The 24,137-nt window shown below is 37.6% G+C and overlaps 1 protein-coding gene across 1 annotated transcript in view; it reads left to right on the forward strand.

The window, feature by feature from the left end:
* GPCPD1 (glycerophosphocholine phosphodiesterase GDE1 homolog (S. cerevisiae)) overlaps positions 1-24,137 on the forward strand; it is a 75,150-nt gene that overhangs the window by 37,454 nt on the left and 13,559 nt on the right. Inside the window, exons 7-14 of the mRNA XM_006870408.1 lie at positions 1,376-1,499; positions 3,310-3,541; positions 10,267-10,429; positions 10,731-10,863; positions 13,586-13,640; positions 16,430-16,522; positions 19,603-19,680; positions 23,976-24,015. Coding sequence (XP_006870470.1) covers positions 1,376-1,499; positions 3,310-3,541; positions 10,267-10,429; positions 10,731-10,863; positions 13,586-13,640; positions 16,430-16,522; positions 19,603-19,680; positions 23,976-24,015 — 918 coding nt within the window. The remainder of the gene's footprint in view (positions 1-1,375; positions 1,500-3,309; positions 3,542-10,266; positions 10,430-10,730; positions 10,864-13,585; positions 13,641-16,429; positions 16,523-19,602; positions 19,681-23,975; positions 24,016-24,137) is intronic.

Genomic DNA, 24,137 nt, shown 5'->3' on the forward strand with positions numbered 1-24,137 from the left:
CAACAGCAACATTATATGTTAATTGGGAGAATGGTAGCTCTGTAGGATAAGCACTGGACTGTAAGCTACAAGTTCTGTGGTTCGAGCCCACCAGCCACTCAGAGGGGGGAGAAATATGAGGCTGTCTACTTCAGTAAAGATTTACAGTCTCAGAATTGCTAAGAGTTGGAATCAATTCCACAGGCACTTGGCAACATTATGTGCTAATTATTATTTATCCTTATAAATACCTGGTGTTTCTTTCCTAATTTATTTTCCTAAATTCAGTGTCAGTTTTCATAATGGAAAGCTCTTCTTCCAACACTGTCCATTTCTGAAAACTGTGCTCATAATTAGTGATTTCTCTTTATTTTTTAAAGTTTGATACCACTGAATTTTTAAGTTTTACTAAGGATAGAAATTTCTTTTTATTTTTTTTCAGCCCTATTGATGAAAAAGCATTGGTTCAAAATAGTTGGAAGTTTCTCTGACTCTTATGAAACTGTACTACCTGTTTGTTTAGTTCACATTTCCAACTACAAGTAAAGCAATGCTAATGTCATTTTACTGCTGTCAGGCAATTTATTTATGACAGATTACCTGAAAGCATAACATTGAGTCTCTTTTATTCTTAACATCATATCTAAAACCATCAGCAACAGTGACATGTAACTTGTTTCAGCTGAAACACTGAAAGTGTAATAGTGATCTCTAATGGATACCTTTGAACATGTATTCTTTCTGAAAGAGATTTGTATAACTTCAATTGTTGTTGTTGTTAAAGTACCATCGAGTTGGTTCCAGCTCACAGCGACCCTATGTAGGGTTTCCAAGGAGTGGCTGGTGTGTTTGAACCATCAACCTGTAGTTGCAGTCCAGTGCTTATCCTACAGTGCCACACCAGGACTCCATTACTTCAGTCATGGATTCAATAAGAATCTTTTAAATAACAGCACTTTTTCAACAAATATGTTTGAACCACAAAGTTGGCAGTTCAAACCCACCAGTCACTCCTTGGAAACCCTATATAAAATCACTGTGAGTCACAACTGACTCATAGTGACCCTGTATATAGTTTCTGAGAAGTGGCTGGTGGACCTGAACTGCTGACCTTGTGGTTCAAACTGACCTTGCGATCCAGTGCATCATCCTGCTGTATAACACCAGGACTCCTTAAGTGTTTAAAAATGTGAATGTGAACTAGAATTAGAAAGTTCAATGTGTATTATGCTTTTAAGATTGTTTGTATTGAATTGCATGAATAGTGATGGTTGAATTAGCAAATGTTTTAGTTATATTTTATCACAATGAAACAAAATTGCTTAAATGTATAATAGCTACTGCTTTTCATATTTACTTTCATATTTCTTTTTCAATTTACTTTCATATTTACCAGATGGTGTTGAAACTTTGGATTCTGGATGGCTGACATGTCAGACTGAAATAAGATTACGTTTGCATTATTCTGAAAAACCTCCGGTCTCAATAACCAAGAAAAAATTTAAGAAGTCTAGATTTAGGTATGATTGTGTATTTGTTACTTGAATCATTTATTTTCACTAGTGCTGTAGTTTTCAGACCAATTTGGGTTTAACTTTTAAGTGTATAAACTAAGGAAAACACTTACAGGGTCTTGCGAACGTGAATTGCTTTTCCCTCTCACATTGCTACAGTTAAACATAATTATGTTAGTCTCTCCAGTTAGAACCAGAATAGCTTTTATATAGTTTTTCAATGTAACGTCTGCCATGTAATATTTCCTCGTATCACAATAAATAGTTTTTAGTAATGGAAATGATTCCATGCTAAATCTGAGAATAGCATTAGCAGAGAAAAACGAACAACTTCACAATGGTCTAACCTTTACTGTGGTTTGAAAAGGAGAAACCTTTCCAGGGAAAAAAGTCATTGTTATCATATCAATTCCAGGTTAGTTTCTTTTTAAGCCTATATGTACAAGGGAGCTTCAAAAAGGTCATGGAAACATACCATTATCTTTTAGTTCCATTTTTTCCATGAACTTTTTGAATCCCCCTCATGTATACATTTTTTAAATGATATATTGATGTGTTTTGGGCATGGTTTTGCTCCTACTCATCAATTTCTACACCACTTGTCCGAAGATATTTGTTGCATTCTTTACAATGTGTGACCATTCACATAATTTCTGTTCCAGTTGCTTCATTTCCTGTAATCTGGTTTCCTTTTTTCCTTATCTTCTCATATTTATTTTAAAGTAATTGCTGAGCATTTGATCTTATATCTGTAAAGGAGCTCATGGGTGAAATTGTTTATTTTTTGTTTGTTTATTTCATGAGCCAGTCTGTTATTTAGCTAAAAAAATGGCCTCAGGGGTTTTGGTTCAAGGTTTAAAGAACTTGGGGAGTTCTCTAATTTTTAAGCCTATATTTGTTTAAGAAATAGATGTCAAGCTGTTTAAGTAGCAAGTAGCTTTATTTCTCTGTCATGTCGTTGTGCTAACTTCTTGAGTGAGCTGCCTTCTTTCAGTACCAGTCCACCCTTATCATTTAGAGTTCTGTGACATTTGGGACTGGAGAGTTCTGAACAGTGATATATAATGTATCCTTTTCTTACTGAATGTCAGGGTCAGGTTGAAAGGGCCATTTTAGGAAACTGAAGCAACTAATCACATAGTATTTTATAATATCCTGTCATAAAGTAGATAAGGAAGTTTAAAGTGTTGGTTGGTTGGTTGGTTGGTTGGGAAGGGAATTACTAGAATTTCCTATCACTGACTAGAGTTAAAAGTTAACAGATGATTTCATTAGAATATAAATACATTTAGAACTTATAATGGAAATAAATTGAGTGCAAATATCTTTGTGTTCCTAAGGTTTAAAATGGATTGAAATGTTTTCTTGTAACTATACTTTGTTGAACTGTGGGAGCACTGATGGTGCTGTAGGACACATAAATAAATATATATGTTTAATACAAATACTTTAATAATAATACATTGTTTGCCAAGTATCTGGACTTTCATGTGGTAGAGTTAGAGAAAAAAATATAGCATACTAACAGGTTCAATTTTATAAAAGTATGTATGTATGTATATATGCATCATATATATACCAAATATAAAATTGAACCTGTTAGTGTGCTATATTTATGGATAAAAGCACAAGTATTTGTAAAATATACCCAATGTCTTAGCCAGTAGTATATGTAGTCTTTGAGTAATACATAATTTTTGATAATTTGTATTCACTCTATTTGGGTAGCTCTTCTAAGTTCAGCATTTAGATAACATTTGTGTGGCTTTTACTTTTGTGCCACATTTGTATTTCATTCTTTTTTCCTATCCTGTAGGGTAAAGCTGACCCTAGAGGGTCTAGAAGAAGATGATGATGACAGACTATCTCCTACTGTTCTTCACAAAATGTCTAATAGTCTAGAGATATCGTTAATAAGTGACAATGAATTCAAGTGCCGGCATTCCCAGCCAGAGTGTGGGTATGGCTTACAGCCTGACCGTTGGACAGAGTATAGCATCCAGACAATGGAGCCAGATAACCTGGAACTAATCTTTGATTTTTTTGAGGTGAGCAGTTAATTTATTAAGGGGGTTGAAAAAGAATGCAGGGGGCTAAGCTTATTTTTATATAAGTTTTGATTTTTATTTGTGTAAAGTCTACTAAATGTGTAAAGGCCTAATCAGTACAACTAGATGTTTACTCTTCAATACATTTTAACAGAATTACAAAACTTGGAGTCGACAAACTGAGTGCTGTTAAGAATATAATTAAAAGAACTTCAAGATAATAGATATTTTGCATCCAGACCAAATATCTTAAAGTCTGTATCTATTAAATAATCTTAATGGAAATGCATTTTATCCAAAGGAGCATTCAAAGATGTGACTCATAGTGACCCTGCATACTCCAGAATGAAATGCTATCCAGTGCTGCGCTATCCTCACAACTGTTATGTTTGAGCTCGATGATGCAACCTCTCTCTGTGTCAATCCATCTCATTAAGGCTTTCCTTGTTTTTTGCTGAACCTCTGCTTCGCCAGGCATGATGTCCTTCTCCGGAGACTGGTTCCTTCTGAGAACATGTCCAAAGTATATGCGATGAAGTCTCACCATCCTGGCTTCTAAGGAGCATTCTGGCTGTCCTTCTTCCAACACGGATCTATTTGTTCTTCTAGCAGTCCGTAGCACTTTCATTATTCTTTGCCAGTACCATAATTCAAAAACATCAGTTTTCTCCAGCTTTCACATACATATGAGGTGATTGCAAATACCATGATTTGGAACAGGCACATCTTAGTCCTCGAAGTGACACCTTTGCACTTTAACATTTTAAAGACGTCTTTTGCAGCAAATTTCTCTAATGCAATAATATGTCATTTGATTTCGTTGATTGCTGCTTCCATTGATGTTGATTGTGAATCCAAGTAAATTTAAACCTTTGACAACTTCAATCTTTTCTCCACTTATCATGTTAAAAATTAAATAGAAGGAAAGGCTATATGACTCTTGCGGGCAACCTATATAACTAGCCTTACTTTCAACTAATCACATATTTTGTTTCATCACAATGATTACACTCCCCTCCCCGTAACAAGTTTTCCTGCTTCTACCTTCTGTTTTTCCTTTTACGTCTTATTTTTCACAAATGCAAAAATACTTAATGTACACCTACAGAACAAAAAATATGTTCATTTAAATGTCCAAAGGGCACATTTTGCAAGCCAGCCTCCTTCCTGTAGGCATGCAGCCTTTCTCAGTCCATGGGCTTAGAGCCCACCCTGCTCTATCTTTCTGTGCCATCGCCTCTGCCAGCATCTCTACTGTCCCTAATTTTCTGGATAGGATCTCATGCTCCACTTATGCTCTTCCTTCTTGATGGTCCTAGGATCTTCTGTTCCTGAAATGAAAAATTTACTACTCCTCCATTTTAGTTGTACATCTACATTTGCAGCTGTGACAATTGCAATGAATCCAGCTAACAATTACTCACAGTTGAAATCATTAAATCCTGTCTCCATCATCCCCCATCCTCTTTCACCAGATCCATCTGGTGATTCTACCTAACCCCTCATTCTGAAACCAAGCACACTCATGAAAGCTTGTAAACCAGCCACGCCATGCCTTTGGAGCCCCCCATTTTTTATAGCCAGTGTCTAAGTTGCCTGTCTCTATTAACCCATTGCACTGAGGAAACAAGCTTGATCCTTGATATGAAGAATCCTTCCATTTTGGTTGGAATTTTGAGCAACAGCATCCATAAGCATAAGTCCAGTTCATCACATTGTAGGAATTTATACTTGCTCCCAGTATCAAGCTTCTTTATCTTCGTCTGTTCAAGTTGTAGTCAGCTAGCCTTCCAAGCAAGGTCAGATGGATACTATCTGCAAGTCTGGGATTTCTCACATGCCTCCTCCCACTTCAAACCAGTTGGACGCACCACTGTCAGCTCTAGCCTCCAGTGGCTAGGTCAGTGGTCAGTGCCCATGGGCTCGGGAGTTTACACATTTTCCTAAACTTCAGACCAGTCAGTCCTTTGTATTGGCTCTCTCGTCTCAAGGTCATTGGTGTCAGTGGAACATGGTCAGACTCAGCCCATGTTTTCATTGTTGCATTTCCCCTACTTCCACTCGTAAGTAGACCAGGGCAGTCACCAGTGAGCATACGAGACTGCTTATGGTTCCTTTTCAGTGTCAATCTTAAAAGGGGATTTTCCCTGATGGGCTGACTTTTCTTGCCTTGATGACTCCAAGGCAAACAGCTTGCTTACTGTTCTAACAGCCAAACAATCTGCTTGTATTTCTTTCAAAAAGTATCTTCTGTTCTAGCCATTCTGGATTGGTGTGCATGTCTTTTCAAGTGGGAATGTCCCACTTCAGAAGATTTTGGGTGGGACTCGGTATTCCACCTAAGACCCTGTACTCTACAAAGGTTTTATATGAAGCCTGTTTCTTTGGGCAAATTCTAATTCTCTTGTTAGCTAATCCAATCAGTTATAGGCTGAAGACAGGCTTACAAGCTTTCTGTAATCATAATTCCCAATATTCATTTCCATCACATGTAAATGTGTATTTTACTATAGTGGGCAGAGGTAACCAATATCCTCCACAAGACAGTCAAGCCCCTAAACATTTTTTCTCCTCCTTTACTTTTTTGGACTAAGTTTCGGTCCCTGTATCACAGAGCACTTTGTTTCAAGGTTGTGTATACATTACTATTTACCTCTATTCCATTTAGCCCATGCATACCTTCCTAAATCTTTCCCTATTTTCATCGTTAATCTGCTACCCTCTCCCTACTTGTGTATTGCTCTCCCACTCCTTACATATTGCCCTCCCAGTCTATCATGTATCTACCTCCTATCCTGTGAATTACTCTCCCCTCCCTCCCATCCCTGGTAGCCATGAAAGAATTATTTAGTATGGAAATCTTTTCTTAAGCTTTTACAATAATGGTTTCATGCAATGTTTGTCCTTTTGTGCCTCAGTAATTTCACTCAGCATTATGCCCTCGAGGTTCATCCATGTTATGAAGTGTTTTGCAGATTAATAGTACATTGTGTGTATATACCAAAATTTGTTTATCCATTCTTCCATTGATGGGCACTTAGACAGTCTCCATCTTTCTACTATTGTGAGTAGTGCTGTGATGAACATTGGTGTGCATGTGTCTACGCGTGTTCTGGCTCATATTTCTTGTGGATATATATCAAGTAAAGGAATTGCTGGGTCACAGGCATTTTTATTTCCTTCTGAGGAAACATTATACTCTTTTCCAGAGTGTTTGAACCATTTTACAGTCTCACCAGCAGTGTCAGAGGGTCCCGATCTCTGCACACCCCAACCAATATTTGTTATTTTCTATTTTTTTTTTTTTTAACTTTGCTGTTAATTCTGGCATGAGATGATATCTCATTGTTGTTTTAAATTGTACCTCTCTGATGGAGTCCTGGTGTGGCGCTGTGGGATAATGCATCAGACTGAAAAGCCGTTTGAACTGCAAGGTTGGCAGTTCAAGCTCACCAGCTGCTCCTTGGAGACTCTATACAAAGTTGCTGTGGGTCAGAACTGACTTGAAGGCGCTTAACAACAACAATGGTTAATGATGTGAGCATTTCTTTATGTTTGTTGGCTGCTTGAATGTCTTCGTTGGTGAAGTGTCTTTTCATGTCCTGTTCCCGTTTTTTTCATTGGGAATCTTATGTAATATTTAAAATAAAATTTATGCCAGGAAAATTTTGGTGGTTCCTCAATGGAATATGAACAATACTCAGACATAAAGAGAAATGAAGTCCTGATACATGGTACATTGTGTGTGGATGAGCCTTGAAAACATTATGCTGAGTGAAACATTACAAAGGACAAATATTATATAATCCCACTTTCATATTTCATAAGAAGTAGGCAAATGTTTGGAGACTAAAGTTTATTAGTGGTTACCAGGGATGGAAGGGAAGGGGAAAAGGAGTTGTTAAATGCTGTCAAGTTGGTCCTACTTAACAGCAACCCAGTGTAGGGTTTCCAAGGAGCACTTGGTGGTTTGAAGTGCCAACCTTGTGGTTCACAGTCCTGTGCTTATTGTGTAGTGCCACACCACAAGTCCTTATAAGACACTGAGTATTTGATATGGGTGGTAGAATAATTTGGAAGCTAAAAGTGTGTTGATGCTTATACAAAATGATGAACGTAATGGTTGTCACTGGATTATTCAAATAAAAATTATTGAATAGGCAGATGCTTTTAAATATTTTTACTCTCATAAAAAAAAGTTTGCCAGGTTGTTCAGAAGCTATGCTGCTTACTTTCCAGAGTCATCTGTGATACTTCATAGAGCTCATTAGCTCACTGGCAGTTCAGATAATCCCCAGGGATAGTATACTACATTTCCTCTGAGGGTCTTACTAGATTGTGTCTGGCACAGCAGTTTTATGTGTGCCAGTTTTCTTAATTTCTAGCTCTCCTGCCACTTATGCTCCCATTCTGACTTGATTAGAATTTCCATCTTTGAGGATGGCGAATCACCCAGCTTTATTACCTAGCCACAGTTTGTCAATAGCAGAATTTAACCTACTGTATAAAAGTTGTTACTAATAATCAAAATTATTGTAAAGTTTGAATTATTTAGCTGGTGATGTCTTTAAACATAGCCTTTGTGAGTGCTATTTATTACTACCTAGAATTTAAAGGAATCTAAACAATTTCCTCTAAGGTTCTGAAAAAAGAGTGAGAGAATGAAAAGAAGAAAGGAAGAAAACTTACTGGAAAACTTAAAATTGATGGAACTTTATAGTAAAATTTTGAAGTTTTGTGGAATTTTTCTTTGTTGCTTAAGAACCTACTATATAGGGCTGAGTTCAGCCATGTTTCATAGACTCCCACTGACCTGGAGATAAGAGAGAGAAAAAGGAAGGGCTGGTTGGTCTAAAGTGTGGTGAGATCTTGAGACTCCAGAGCCCATGAACAAGGACATAGCCACGGAGGGCTAGAGCTGAGAGTGAAGCATACAGCTGATAGGAAATGAGGGGAGATGCACAAGAACACCCAAACTTGCAGATAGTACCCACATAACCTATCCTCGATGACTTGATGATCATAACTCGACTAGAAGAAGATAAACAATTTTGATAAAAAAAAAAAAGTGTAAATTGCTACAATTTGATGAGCATGACCTATACTTAATACTTGTAGTTCAAAATACCAACTGAGAGGAAAGGAGTCTTCACATCAAGTATCAGTGATATCCCCTCTGTACACACAGGGTAGATAGGGACAGGCAACTTAAACATTGGCTACCTAAAATGAAGGGGTAATAAAGGCACGAAGTAATTGGCTTACAAGTTTTCAAGAGGCAGTTTAGTTTAAGAGTGTGTGGGGTGATGTAAAGTCCCCACTCAATAGTTTTCACCTTGTCTAGATGGGTCTGGTGAAAAGAGATGGAGATGAGATTTTGAGGATCCAATGTTAATTGTGATCATGACTAATTGTGATGGTCACAACTGTGAAGGTAGAAGTTTTGTAACAAAAAGGGGGAAGTAGTTACTCTTGCAGTCCAGAAACAGAGGACCCTAGGACCATCAAGGGAGAAGAGTAGAAGCAGAATGTGGGACCCTATTCAAGAGAGGCAGTGACACCAGAGATGGAGGCAGAGATGAGGACATGGAGAGAGGGAGCAGCTGAGGACTGTAGATTCATGGAAAGAGAAAGACTGAGTGCTGGCGACCAGGAGGCAAGCTTACAGAATGCGCCCTTCAGTTGTTTAAATGAATATATATTCCTGAGTGTTTTTGTGTACATCTACTCCCCCAAAGAAAACAAACAAAAACAGGGAATGGAAGCAAATGATGATGCACAGAGAAGATTGTACTCATTACAATGAAATGATGAGTGTTAAACCAATGTTCTCCCATGTAAACTATCACTCAATTCACAATAAAAAACTTAAAAAGAAAAAGAAATCAGAAAAAAAAACCTACCATGTCATAATAACCTCTTGAACCACCTAGCATTTTCCTGTCATTGTTAGTGCTTTTGGAAATAACTGTTATTCATAGAGTGGACTGACAAAATATCCAGTGTGGTCTCAAAGTAAATGTTTGGCTTCCTGAAGAGTTGCTATACCTGTGTTGAATGGATTTTTAGAGACTGTAATATACATTCCATTACATTAATATACATGAAAATTTCTTGAATCAACTTTAGAACCTTCTTATGCCTTAAACTTACCTAATTCATGTTAGGGAGTCCTGGTGTGGTACTGTGGGTTAATGCACTGGATGGCAAGGTCACTTTGAACTGCAAGGTCGGCTGTTCAAGCTCATCAACCACCCCTTGGGAACCCTATACAACAGTGTCACTATGATTCAGTACTGACTCAACAGCACTTTGCAAAAACAAAATGCATGTTAGAGTATCAGAGACACAAATCAGTGGTGTTAATGATTAATAAAGTAAAATATGTTGTTAAGTGTTGTCGAGTTGGTTCTGACTCATAGTGACCAAGTATAGAGTTTCTGAGGAACAATTGGTGGGTTTAAACTGCTGACCTTCTTGTTCACAGCCCAGTGCTGATCCTACAGTGCTGCACCAGTAGTCCAGGTAAAATAAAGAAAACTTAAAATACTGACATTTTAAGAAAAAAGCGATCTGTAAAGAAGCCATCTAAATTGCCTGGATGTAAATTTGATTGTATTTTTCATCAGTGTTCCTTAATTATCCATAGATTCTGGGTTGACTTTAAGGTGCTTTTTTAACATTTCAGTTGGAAATTCAGTTTTTTCTAACCCTTTTTTTTCTAGGAAGATCTCAGTGAGCCCGTTGTTCAGGGAGATGCGCTTCCTGGACATGTAGGTACAGCATGCCTCCTATCATCTACCATTGCTGAGAGTGGGAAGAGTGCTGGGATTCTTACTCTTCCCATTATGAGCAGAAACTCCAGGAAAACCATAGGCAAAGTGAGAGGTGAGTTCATGACATGGCTCTGTACAGAAAGCTTAACGCCAGGTTGGAATTTGCATTCATTTTAAATTGGTTTCACAAGAAACTTAAAGATGATTTATCTCTGGATATTATATAATAGGATAATAATCTTAAGGGACATATCTATTACTTTCTAGAAGTTTTACTTTAAACCAGCTTTGAATTGTTGATATTTTAGTGTTTAGTAGGATGATTAAAGTGGGGTTAAGTAGTATTTAGAATATAATTGAGCTTTAATTTTTTTTTTTTTTTGTCCCTCTCCCCCTTTTTTTTTCTATGAAAGTTGACTATATAATTATTAAGCCATTACCAGGATATAATTGTGATATGAAATCTTCATTTTCCAAGTATTGGAAGCCAAGAATACCTTTGGATGTGGGACATCGAGGTGCAGGGAACTCTACAACAACTGCCCAGTAGGTTGACTATTTGAGTAGGATTTAGCATTTGGTACCTCAGTTTGATAAGGTTGTATTGGTTTATCCTACCAATGGCCAAATAGCTCTTTTGTCATTTGTTGTTGTTACTGTTCAAGTGCCATTGAATTGGTTCCAACTCATAGCGACCCTGTATAGAGTTTCCGAGGAGCAGCTGGTAGTTTTGAACTGCTGACCTTGTGGTTCACAGTTGAGTGCTGATCCACAGTGCCACACCAGAAGTCATTAGAGTTATGAATTATATAAGTACAGGCATCCCCCGCTTTTCAAAAGTTTGCTTTACACCACTTTGCTTTTTATGAAAATCATATAAGTTACCTGTTTTTTCGATCTGAAAGAAACCCAAAGATGACTTTTGCTTTTATGGGAAAAAAAAAAAAGCAAACAGCAAAATTAGCACCCAGCATTTCGTTTCATTCAGTGAGCCGCTAAAGAAGCAGAGTACACCTCAAGCTGAGATACTGGCGTTGCCAAGCTCCTTTGCAGTAATTACAGTCAGCACCGAGTCGCCATAGCTTTGAACTGTCTGTGAAAACTGTATGCTAGTGTTGTTTTAGATTTTATATGCTGTTTGGTAGGACTTGGCAGGTTATTTTTTCTATCTAGGAACACTCAAAATTTTTCCATATAAATTAATGCTATTGCTTCTTAGCTTTATGAAAGGATTCATAGGAACGCTTTACTTTGCGATAGCGGGGGGAACCTATATGTATCCTAGGAATTAATGTAATTTGGTAGCTCCCCAAACCCACTGCCATCAAGTCAATTCCAACTCATAGAACCATGTATCAGGCATCCTGGGCTATAAATCTTTACGGAAACAGAAAGCTTCATCTTTCTCCCACAGAGCAGCTGGTGGATTTGAACTGCTGACCTTGTGGTTAATAGTCCAGTGCTTAATAGCTACAGCAATCCCTAGGGCTCCTAATTTGGTAGTTAAGAGTTTGCAATTTATTTAAAGGACAACTTTCTCTTAAGGTTCTTGTCAGTCTTTTTTAATGGTATTGAATTGATTAAGTGGACAATAAAACCAGACAACAGAAAGAATCCTGTCCTGGTGGCATCAATGTGTACACTCAAGGAACGATGATCATTTCAAGTAGGACCTCAACAGAAAGACAGAAGCAGAGTTCATCATGGTAGAGTTGTTCTTTTACCCAGCTCTGATTTGTAGCTCATTTCCACAGCTTTTCCACATTAAGTTGTAGTAAACTGTCCTCCTCTTATTTTATTTATTTTTTATTATTAGTTTTACATTCATTCTATCATACATCGTTTCATTGCCATAGTTACCATCCCGTCCATGCATCATCACCCAACCAAAGGGTATACCCTGCAAGCCCCCCCACCCTCACCCCACCCTCCCCACGGTCCTCAGCACACAGCTTCTGTCCCTCTCTGGATCTCAAGTCCCCAGCCACTCCATCTCTTCACGTCATCTTCTCTGCCTCCATCTTGGGCCTCACTGCTTCTCTGGGTAGGGTCTTGCTCTCTGCTCTTCTCCATTGATGGTCCCAGAGCCCTCCACTCCTAGACTGAAAAGTTAATCACTCACTCCTTGCTATAAAATGCCACCTTTATACATTTCCAACCCTCACAATCAGTCCCGATAACAATTATTCACTGTTGCATCACAAGAGACCCATCTGCATTTCATTTCATCAACCCTTCCTGGACAGGCTGAATACCTCCTCTTATTTTTGAAGTGTTGTTATTATAGCATTAGGATATGTGGAAATCACTAAGACTTTTTATGGTGTATAAAACAAATCAAATCACCATTAAGAACAGTAGAACTGCACAACTCCATCTTTTCATCTCCATTTTTAATGTAGTTTCCTTAGCTCTACCCTCTTGGTGTGGCGCTGTGGGTTAATGGGCTGGGCTGCAAGATTGGCAATTCAAGCTGACCAGCTGCTCCTCAGAAACCCTATACAGGGTCGCTATGAGTCAGAACTAGCTACACAGCAACAATAACCCTACTAGTGCATCCATCTTTTCTCATCCTTTCTCCAGTCTGCCAATATTGAGTCATTTGGAGACCTAATTTCAGGAACAGATTTCTAAGGTCCACAGTTCAAGCCTGCCAGTTGTTCCTCATGAGAAAGATGAGGCTTTCTGCTCCCACAAAGATTTAATTATTTAATTTATTTAGTTATTATTGTCTTATTAGCTTTGTTCATGCCAAAAACATTTGAAGTGGTTTTATTCTGTTATTGGCTTGTTTCCTAATGCTCACACATGAATTGTGAGATTGAGATTTGAGTTACCTCTTATTAAAATTATCTTCTATAAACTCTATACAGGATCCCTGTGAGTTGGAACAAACTTGATGGAACTTAGGAACAACAAGCATTCCTTCCTTTCATTGAAGTGGATTATGCTCCTTAATTGGTCTATGCACCACACCTTACTCGTCCCCAAGGGGAAAAAATTATAGATTATTATTACAAGGAAGAGAGATGAATAAGGAAGACCAGTATTTTCTGTTGTGGTATTGGGGATGTGTTGCTTTCAGCCTGTAAATAACTATAACAGAGTTTGCAATGTTATAGTAGATACTTATATCAACCAAGTGATGGTCACAGCCTTATGCTGTGGCTGGTAAAATTAACCTCACTATAGAAGACAAGTAACTATTTTCATTTTTGAAGATAACATTATCTTCATTAAATTTGTTTCTTCATCTTTTCTATTTCAGGCTTGCTAAAGTCCAAGAAAATACTGTTGCTTCTTTAAGAAATGCTGCTAGTCATGTAAGTAAACTTCTCTCTCAAAAATACTTTAGGACTGTTGATGTAGAGAAATATAGGCCCCTGAAATCCCTATAGTCAGGATTAATCGGTTAAAAGAGGAATGCATATCCTGCCTCTGAACATGTTTTTAAGAGAAAATGAAGAAGTATCTCTTGGTTAAGATTCAGATGAGAGCAATGGAATCCTAAGCATCTTGATTTAGAGATAACAAATTTTGAGTGATTGAGGAAGAAGAGTTCCCCATTAAGCACTGCTTTTCATTAAATGGAATATAATGTGCTTATTCAGATATCTACTTTAGAAATAATGTTTATAGGAAAACTTGATAATTCTATGCAACAATTTAAAAGTATCAGTTTGCATCCTGCATACAACTTAACTAAAAATTATATTATAAATTTCTTAACTCCTTTCTTTTACCTGATCAGGAAGAAATCTGTGTCTAGCTTTTATAATTTTTCAGCAACTATCTTGGCATTAAAAATCAAGAACCTGCGTGTTCTCTTCTCTGCCTGTCTAGAAAGCCTGGTAAAAGAAATTTAAATAGGAGAAATGGAGGACCATCACATTCTATTATTTCCTATTATACTGCGTTCTTTATATGCCTTATAAAGTTTGCCTTTTAAAACATGGTTCATCTGGTAAACTTAGGTGTTTAACTTTATCACTTTTATAGACATCCATCCAAAAGATGAACTGTTTTTATAGTTATTGTTAAGTGCCATCAAGTCAGTTCCGACCCACAGTGACCCTGTATAGGGTTTCCAAGGAACGGCTGATGAGCTTGAACAGTTGAAACCGACTTTGTTGAAACCGACTTTGCAGTCCAGCACATTAACCCACAGCTCTACCCTTGAAAGTGGACCTTGAAATTTTCTTGAACGGTAACATTTCTTCTCTTAGTGTTATATAATAGTCCTGGTGTGGTGCTGTAGGATAAGCATTAGATTATTAATGAAAAGGTTGGCAGTTCAAACCCAGTAGCCACTCTTTGGAAACCCTATACAGGGTCTCTATGAGTTGGAACCAACTCCACAGCACTTAGCATCAGTAACAATAGTGTTATATAAAATAATTGTACATTTTATAATACCAACATCTTAGATTAATTGTTTAATACCTTAAAATACCAATATTAACAGTGTATAGTTTGATCTTTGTGTTTAAAGGATGTTAATAATCTGTCAGTGTGCTGGGTTGTAGTTTATAAATTGGAACCAGTTTTATTCCATTGTAACTATCCTAAAAGTAATTTCATTGGCTCTGACTATGTAATGAGACTATTAACCAATTTTCAAGGTCTCCATGGTTTTAAGAGAGGTTGTCATTAAGCCTGCATCTTCCACATATTGATGAAATCCTTTATAATTCATATGGGTCACATTTTAGAACATCTTATATTATTATTAAAGAGCTCTGGTTGCGTAGTGGTTATGAAACGGGCTGTGAACCTTAAGGTCAGCAGTTCAAAACTACCAGCCACTCCGTGGGAGAAAGATGAGGCTTTCTGCTCCCATAAAGATTTACAGCCTAGGAAACACTGTACAGGGTCACTATGGGTTGGAACCAACTCGACAGCACTTAACAACAACATATTACTATTGGTATGTTATTTTTTTTTAATGTTAAAAATATTTGAGGTGGTTTTCTGTTACTGCTTTACTTCTTAAAGCTCACACATGAATTGTGAAACCGGAATTTGAGTTACCTCTTAGTAAAATTACCTTCTAAAAGGATAATTACTAGAAAGCTATAATTTAAAATATTTACTAGTTTTTAACTACGTAGAGGGATAGGGTGTGCTCCTTTTGGTAGGAATGGTTTCTGATACTGTCTTGTTTTAAATAACCTAAGGAGTCAAGTTTCCTATTTTGGAAGTCATCAAGGAAGCAGGCTTTATAACCAGAACTTTGAGTACTTTTGGCTTTATCTGGTACCCTTATGTAGCCACAGGTAGAGAAAACTTCCTTGACTGAAGTCACAGAAGCCAAGTAAGGGGTGGAAATCTATTCTTGTATAGCACTTTTGTGGGTCTCAGAATTCTCAGATACTGTTCACTTGATTCTAGTTTTTAGCTGGTTTTCTTTCGGTGACTGTATGCATTTGTATGTCAGTTTTTGTTGTCATCCTTTCTTTGAATTCGCTTTCTGCAGCTGACTTTTCAAAATATCGCCTTACCATAGTTCTTTGTCCATTTAGGCTTTCTTCAGGAAATCTGGCATTCATTGTGCCTGATTCTGTTTTCTCTTTCCAGCAGCAGTTGCCAATTCCTCTTTAATCCAGTTCAGAAAGGCTGTAAAATGTGGGGCTCCTGTGAGAGGCTCTGCAGCTTGTTCTTTTCCTGGCTGGCTTATCTCTGAGAGTCACCTGACCAGCTGAGGGGGGCAGGGCTGGCACAGTCAACTAGCCCTTGGCCCCAGGCTCCTGATAGGAGTAGCAGATGCAACACCTTTGAAGGCTGCATCATTGTCACTTAGGCGCCATAGGTGTTTTAAGTGGATCAGTGCCCCCTTTTTTTTTGCTCAGGAAAAAAGAATTGCTCTGCTAGTACAAAAATAAAAGATAAAACCGTTATATTGGTTTTAAGGGAAGAAATTATTTTTTAGAAAAAGCTTGAAGGTGTAGCATTAGATATTTCATGATTAAGTTTTTTATGCTTCTGTTTACAGTTTTATAACTTTATAGAGAATAATAATTTTCTCATCTCCTGGGGTAGTTTTAGATGTATTATGGGCCAGATCATGGTTTGTTTTCTTTTCAGATACTTAACTTCCTGTCTCTCTATTCAGGGTGCAGCCTTTGTAGAATTTGATGTACATCTTTCAAAGGATTTTGTGCCTGTGGTCTACCACGATCTCACCTGTTGTTTGACTATGAAAAAGGTAGGTTGAAAGGCCTTCATTTTAAATTCATCTTGAGGATTGAATACCAGGAAGTTCGTTGTGTTCCTAATTATTTATTAAATAGACACAGTCAATTCTCTATTTAAATAGCTCATTCGGTGAATTGCTATGAGTACTTTCCTCTCTCAAGTTCCCAGAACATCAGTGTGAAGACTTGGGAATATTAATTTCCTAGAGCAGATCTCTGTTTTCCTAAATTTGCTTCTTCATATTATTTAACCAAGTGACATTGCCCATGGTTCTCTCTGTCAGCCACTGTCACTGCATTGAGACAGGAGGAGGGGATAGCATGGTTAATTTTTCAGTTGCCCATCTATTTCTGCTTCAATCCTTTTCTTCTAGTTAATAAGCCATGTTGTATTATGTAACTGAAGCAGGAAGAGCCACAGTAGAAATAAGCAAACAAAAAACTGGAGCAAAGGTTTGGACGCACATAGTGGAAGGTCTCAGTAAGATTGAGGGGATTCAACTTGGGAGCTAGGGAGGGATGGCAGACAGAGAAAGGAAATGCTCAGAACTAAACATCAGAACAGGGAGTCCTGGTGTGGCACTGTGGGCTAATGCGCCAGACTGCAAAGTCGTTTGAACTGCAAGATCAGCGGTTCAAGCTCACCAGCTGCTCCTTGGAAACCCTATACAGGGTCGCTATGGGTCAGAACTGACTCGATGGCACTTAACAACAACAACAAATGTCACAACAAAACAATTTCTTATTCCCTGTTGCCAGATGGAGGGTTGGCAGGTTTTAGGAGGGCAGCTTCTCCTTTGTTCCCTAATTTGGACTTGTTCTGAAGAACAGCCAATATATGTATGATGTAGCCCTCTTGATTCCTGGCCAGGGTTAAGCCAACTGCATTTGATGATAATGTACCTGTGGCCCTAATGAAGTGTTTTTGGGAGGACAATATCTTGTTACATCAGTGCAACCAGGATTTTTTGGATCGGAAACCATCTTTGTATCACAGCTCTCCAATCTTGATGCTTGAATACCTGTTGTCTGTATGGCCCTCTACCATCCTGCTGCTCTAAAAATCTGCAGAGGAAATTATGCAGCTACACAAGGTGGCCCTCTGTAAAGAAGATCAGGAATAGCAAATTAACACAATGGGGAAGCAATGAGCAGAGCATTAAAGAGCAATAGTCTTCTGTCTTTGCCAAATCACTTCTCCACTTGTGACTCGTCTTTCTCCATGTGTAGTGGAGGCAGTAATTGTACCACAGGTGTGCTGCTCAAACCTGGCATAATACCCAAGGATTGATTCCACCTGTTCTCTTAACATTTTTAAATGTTTGATGCATTTTGCTATTGAATGGCATGGCCCTTTGATGTTTTATAATAATCCCTGTTTAGAAAAGTCCACTTCTGTTTTTTAACTTCACAAGGAATTATAATAAAATAAATATATTCTTAGAAATGAAATAAACTTCAGAATGAATATTTTGGTAGTTGGTATAATATAAACTTGAGCAGATGGAGATGTAAAGGAATCAGTACTGTGAGTCAAAGGGCAAGTAGGTCTGAACTGATAAAGATGGTGAGAATGGAAGGAGGCCTTGATGGAATTTTGAAATACATATAATTTGTTTTCCAAATTGTAATTCTTAGTGTAAAAATATTTGTGATAACTGAACAGTCCATAAACTGTGGTATATAAATATATCAAGTGATTTCTCTGCAAATGTATCAAGTGATTTATACACTGTGAGGGTTCCTTTGGCATTTTCTTTAAAACTCTGTTGGATATTATTTTCTGCTGAGTTTATTTAAATAAGGCCAGCTTGCTAACATGTCTTAAACCAAACCAGACACTGCATATAGAAGGGTTCTAAGAGAATACAACGAGACATATGGCTCTACCTGTGAGTGGATTATAGTCTGCATCGTTTGAAGTTAAGATTATAGAAAAACGTGTACTATCTCTCTTCTGAGATGCAGTTAGGAAGTGGAGTAAAGGAGGAGCATCTGTTCAGACAACAAAAGTAGAATAGCGAAACAGAAATTGAGCAGGTTGATTTTACTGTGGGGGGAGTATTAATTCGAGGTGAGATGACAAGGAATGGCTTGCCAAAGGATCTGATTAAGATTGAGATTAATGCATATATCTGTAACTTGTTTCTAAAGATCTATGAGGGATTAATTGAAGAGGATTACTTACTCATCCCCAGTTTTTACCAGACTCTGACTTGCTCTGAACTTGAACCTGGATGAGTTATTTGGGTAATGAACTAATTAATGACTTGTATGTATTTTTTAGTTTAAGTTTTGATTAAGCTAGTATTTTTCTTAAACAATTCATATTTATTATAAAAAATGCAAATTGTTCAGAAGATTGTGAAATGAAAAACTTAAAGTCTTCTTTTTTCCTTTGTCTCACTACCTTACTCCTAATAGTTTCTTTGGTGATCTGCCTGACATAGTTTATGCACATGCAGGCTTGCACTGTGGGCATCAGAACATCTTTGTGTGCTTGTTTTATTATTGATTCAAATGGTACATTGACTCATTTCCTTAAGACAGAAGTTTAGCATGGCAATTGATATGATACTAATTGGGAAAAAATTCATAATATATCAGAGATCTTGTTAAACATTAGTACTTATAGCAGTTTTCCATTTTAGTTTAGAAAACTCTTTTTAATGACAATTGATTTTTCTAGCTCTTTTTAACCAAACTAAGGCTTAGACAAGCTTAAAAACCTACTGATAGAAATTAATCCTTATATAGTACTTACCTGTTGATTTTCCTAGTTTTTTGGTGTTTTTTTTTAACACTAGTGTGTGTCAAAGAAAATGCATACAACATGATGAAATAGGGAAAATTACGGGCTTCTGACTCTCCTGGGTCTTCAATGCACAGCTTCCTGCTCGCTGTGTTTTTCTACTGCTCCCGTTCCACCTGTATTAACAAACAAACACCAGAATTTAAGAGTCGGATGGTGATGTTACATAAGAAGGGTTTCCTGCATGTAATCATCATCCAGTAAATTGAGATGCTAGGTCTAACACCTATATGTTTGAGTAATAATGTGAGGGTCTGTTTTTTCTCTTTTTCTTTTTAGAAATTTGATGCTGATCCAGCTGAATTATTTGAAATTCCAGTGAAGGAGTTAACATTTGACCAACTTCAGTTGTTAAAGGTAGTAGCAGATAATAACAGCATTTCCTTTATCTTTACTTATTCTTGCCTTTATAGGGAATTTGTGAAGGGTCTAGACCATAAACTTTATAGACATGGGAACTTGCCCTTTTCATTGTCTTAGGTTGGCCTCTGGTCCATTTTACTTAACCTTTTTCTATACAACACACTACTTCACAGTAATATTTGCCTTTTATTCAATAGTTGGTTTTTATTAATTTCTTAGAGCTATGTTTATTTTATCATACTATGTGATTTTGGGGGGATCTTCTACTCTTCCCCATTAAGTAAATAAATGGTAGATTAAATATAAACAGATTCCTGACTTAGGAAAGTTTACATTTTACATCCTTATTTGACTTTTAGGTTATGACCTTTGTGTATGTATATGCATAGAAAGTATTTACACAGTCGTGAGTGCTTTTTTTTAAAAAAAAAATTGTTTTTGTTCCTGACAATATATACTGTTAAGTACCATCTAATTGGTTCCAACTCATAGCAACCCTGTATAGAGTTTCCAAAGAGTAGCTCGTGAGTTTGAACCTCCAACCCTGCATTATCCAGTAGCATCACACTAAGACTTCACATATACAGTAAAACGTATTCAGCAGTTTGCACAAGTACAGTTCACTGGGCTTGATTGCAGGTACAACCATTCTCACTCTCATTTTCCAAGTTAGTCTTCCCCTGTTAACATAAACTTACTGCCCACTAAGTTTTGTATGTAATCTTGTTAGTTTCTGTTGTCAAATTATTCCCAGATAGTTCTTAAAAAGAATATCAAGGCAGCCATTTTTTGCTAGATAAACTAAATTATTGTTTTAACAGACCATCAGTTATTCATATGCAAGTTCAGACTGAAGCTAAAGGAAATGAAAACAAATCCACAAGAGCCAAAATATGACCTGGAATATATTCCACCAGAATTTAGAAACCATCTCAAAAACAGATTTAATGCATTACACACTGATGACTAAAGACCAGAGAGCTGTGGGATGGATGACATCGTACAGGAAGAAACAAAAGCTCATTAAAAAGAAAAGACAGAAAAGACCAAGATGGGGTGTCAGAAAAGACTTTTGAACTGCTCTCCAGTACCGAGATGCTAAAGCAAATGAAAGAAATGAGGAGGTAAAGGAACTGAGCAGAAAATACCAGAGGATAAGATAACTTGAGAAGACAAAGTCAAATATTATAATGAAATACGCAAAGACCTGGAGTTAGAAAACCAAAATGGAAAAACACAGCATTTCTCAAGCTTAAAAAACTGAATTTAAAACTCAAGCCTCGACATGCAATATTGAAGGAGTCTATGGAGTCCTGCTGTGGCACTGTGGGTTAAAGCCCCAGACTGCAAAGCTGTTTGAACTGCGAGGTTAGCAGTTCAAACTCACCATCTGTTCCTCTGAAACCTGTACAGGGTCGCTATGGGTCAGAACCAACTCAACGGCACTTAACAACAACAATGAAGTCCTAATGCACTGGATTGCAAAATTGGTGTGAAGCACAAGGTCGGCAGTCCAAGCTCACCAACTGCTCCTCAGAAACCCTATACAGGGTCGCTTTGTTGGAACTGACTCAACAGCACTTAACAGCAACAACAACAGCATTGGGTACTGTACTGAACAATGCAAAAAACATCAAAAGATGATGAAAAAGAATACAGAGAGTCGCTGTACCTGAAAGAAATGGTTGATGTTCAACTATTTCAAGAGGTTTTGTTGTTAGGTGCCATCGAGTCGGTACCCACTCATAGCGACCCTTTGCACAACAGAGTGAAACGCTGCCCAGTTCTGGGCCAACCTCACAATTGTTGCCACGCTTGAGCCCATTGATGCTGCCACTTTGCCATTCCATCTCGCTGGGGGTCTTCCTCTTTTTTTCTGACCCTCCACCTTACCAAACATGATATACTTCTCCAGCAACTGGTGCCTCCTGACAATATGTCCGAAGTACGAGAGACGAAGTTTGGCCATCCTGGCCTCCAAGGATCACTCTGGCTGCACTTTTCCCAAAACGGATCTATTAGTTCATTTGGCAGCCCATGGCACTTTCTGTATTCTCCTCCAACACCATAACTCAAAAGCATCAATTCTTTTACGGTCTTCCTTATTCATGGTCCAACTTTTACATGTATATGAGGCAATTAAAAATACCATGGCTTGGGTCAGGTGTACCTTAATTTTCAAGCTGACAGCTTTGCTCTTCAACACTTTTAATAAGGTCTTGTGTAGCAGATTTGCCTAATGCAATACGTTGGTTGATTTCTTGACCGCTGCTTCCATGAGTATTGATGGTTGATCCAAGAAGAATGAAGTTCTTGACAACTTCAGTCTTTTCTCCACTGATAAGAATGTTGTTTATTGGGCCAGAGGTGAGGATTTTTGTTTTCTTTATATTGAGATATACTCCATACTGAAGGTTGTGGTCTTGGTTCTTCGTCAGTAAGTATTGTAAGTCCTCTTCACTTTAAGCAAGCAAGGTTGTATCATCTGCACATCACAAGTTGTTAATGATTCTTCTTCCAATCCTGATGCCACATTTTTCTTCATATAACCCAGCAGAGTCCTAGTGTGGCGCTGTGGGCTAATGCATCAGACTGCAAAGTCATTTGAACTACAAGGTTAGTGGTTCAAGCTCACCAGCCCCTCCTTGAAAACCCTATACAGGGCCGCTATGGGTTGGAATCGACTCAACGACACTTAACAACAATTTCAAGAGGTACCACATGATTAAGAATCAGTAGTACTGACGGAAGAAGTTCAAGAGGCGCTGAAGGCATTGGTGAAAAACAAGACTCCAGGAACTGATGGACTATAGATTGAAATCTTTAAACAAACTGTTGTGGTGCTGGAGGCCAAGAAACTTGAACGACAGCTACCTGACCAACTGTGATAGAAAGCTATCCATGTTTGTGTCCATTCCAAAGAGAGGTGACCTTATGGAATGTGAAAATCATCAGACACTATTAATATCACACGCAAGTAAAATTTTACTGAAGATACTCCAAACACTGTGCAACAGTACATTGACAGAGAACTGCCAGAAATTGAAGCTGGATTCAGAAAAGGATATAGAACTAGGACTATTTTTGCACATGTCAGATGGATCTTGCCTGAAAGCAGAGAATACCAGAAAGATGTTTACTTGTGCTTTATTGACAATGCAGTGGCTTCCAAGTCTGTAGATCATAACAAAGTATGAATAGCATTGTGAAGAATAGCTATGCCAGAGCACTTAATTGTGCCTATGAGGAGCCTGTACACAGACCAAGAAGGAGTTGTTAGAATAGAACAAGGGAATACTGAATGGAATAGTTTAAGATCAGGAGAGGTGTCCATCAGGGTTGTATCCTTTACCATACTTATTCAGTCTGTATGCTGAGCAGATAATCCGAGAAACTAGATTATATTAAGAAGAATTTGGCATCAGGACTGAAGAAAACTCATTAACAACATGTGATATGCAGATGGTAAAATGAAGAGGACTTAAAACATTGATGAAGTTAAAAGACTACAGCCTTCAGTATGGGTTGCACCTAATTGTAAAGAAAATGAAAATCCCTCACAACTAGACCAACAAATAGCATCATGATAAATGGAAAAAAGAATGAAGTTGTCAAAGACTTCATTTTGCTGGAATTCACTGTCAACACTCATAGAAGCAGCAGTTAAAAAGGCAAATACATACTGCTGCATAAGACCTCTTTAAAGTGTTCCAGAACAAAGTTGTCAGTTTAAGGATAAGATGTGTCTGATTAAGTCATGTTATTTTAAGTTGCCTTATATGCATGTGAAAATTGGATTGTGAATAAGAAAGACCATAGAAAAATAGACACATTTGAATTTTGATGTTGACAAAGAATATTGAAAGTACCATGAACTGCCAAAAGAACATACAGTTCTGCCTTGGAAGAAGTACAGAAATTCTGCTCCTTAGAAACCAGGATGGTGAGATTTCATCTCTCAGCCTTCAGACATATTATTTCAGAGGTTTTCCAGCCTCCATGGAACTGCTTATTTAACTGATACTTCTATGATTTAGAGTCTTTTCTAGCTCACTAGCTTTTCAAGTTACAGTTCTGTTAATCTTAGCTTCACATACCTACCCAAGCCCACTGCCACAGAATTGGTTCTGACTCATAGCATTCCTGTATAGTGTTTCCAAGGCTATAAATCTTTATGGGGAAAAGAAAGCAAGCATCATCTTTTTTCCCGTGGAGTATATGGTAGGCTTGAACTTTCAACCTTGTTTTGTTTTTTTCTCCCCCTGATTGTATTTTTCTGTGTTTTCCAGCTTGCACATGTGACTGCACTAAAATCTAAAGATCGGAAAGGTAGGTACCAGGATGGAAATACTTCTTGTTATTGTTAGCACTAATCATCATTTCTTTTTCCATGTTAGTGAATTTAGTATTTGAATGTCTAAATGTAATTTTATAGAAGTGAAAGCCTTCAT

Source organism: Chrysochloris asiatica, unplaced genomic scaffold (assembly GCF_000296735.1).
Source record: "Chrysochloris asiatica unplaced genomic scaffold, ChrAsi1.0 scaffold00141, whole genome shotgun sequence".
Lineage (NCBI taxonomy): Eukaryota > Metazoa > Chordata > Mammalia > Afrosoricida > Chrysochloridae > Chrysochloris > Chrysochloris asiatica.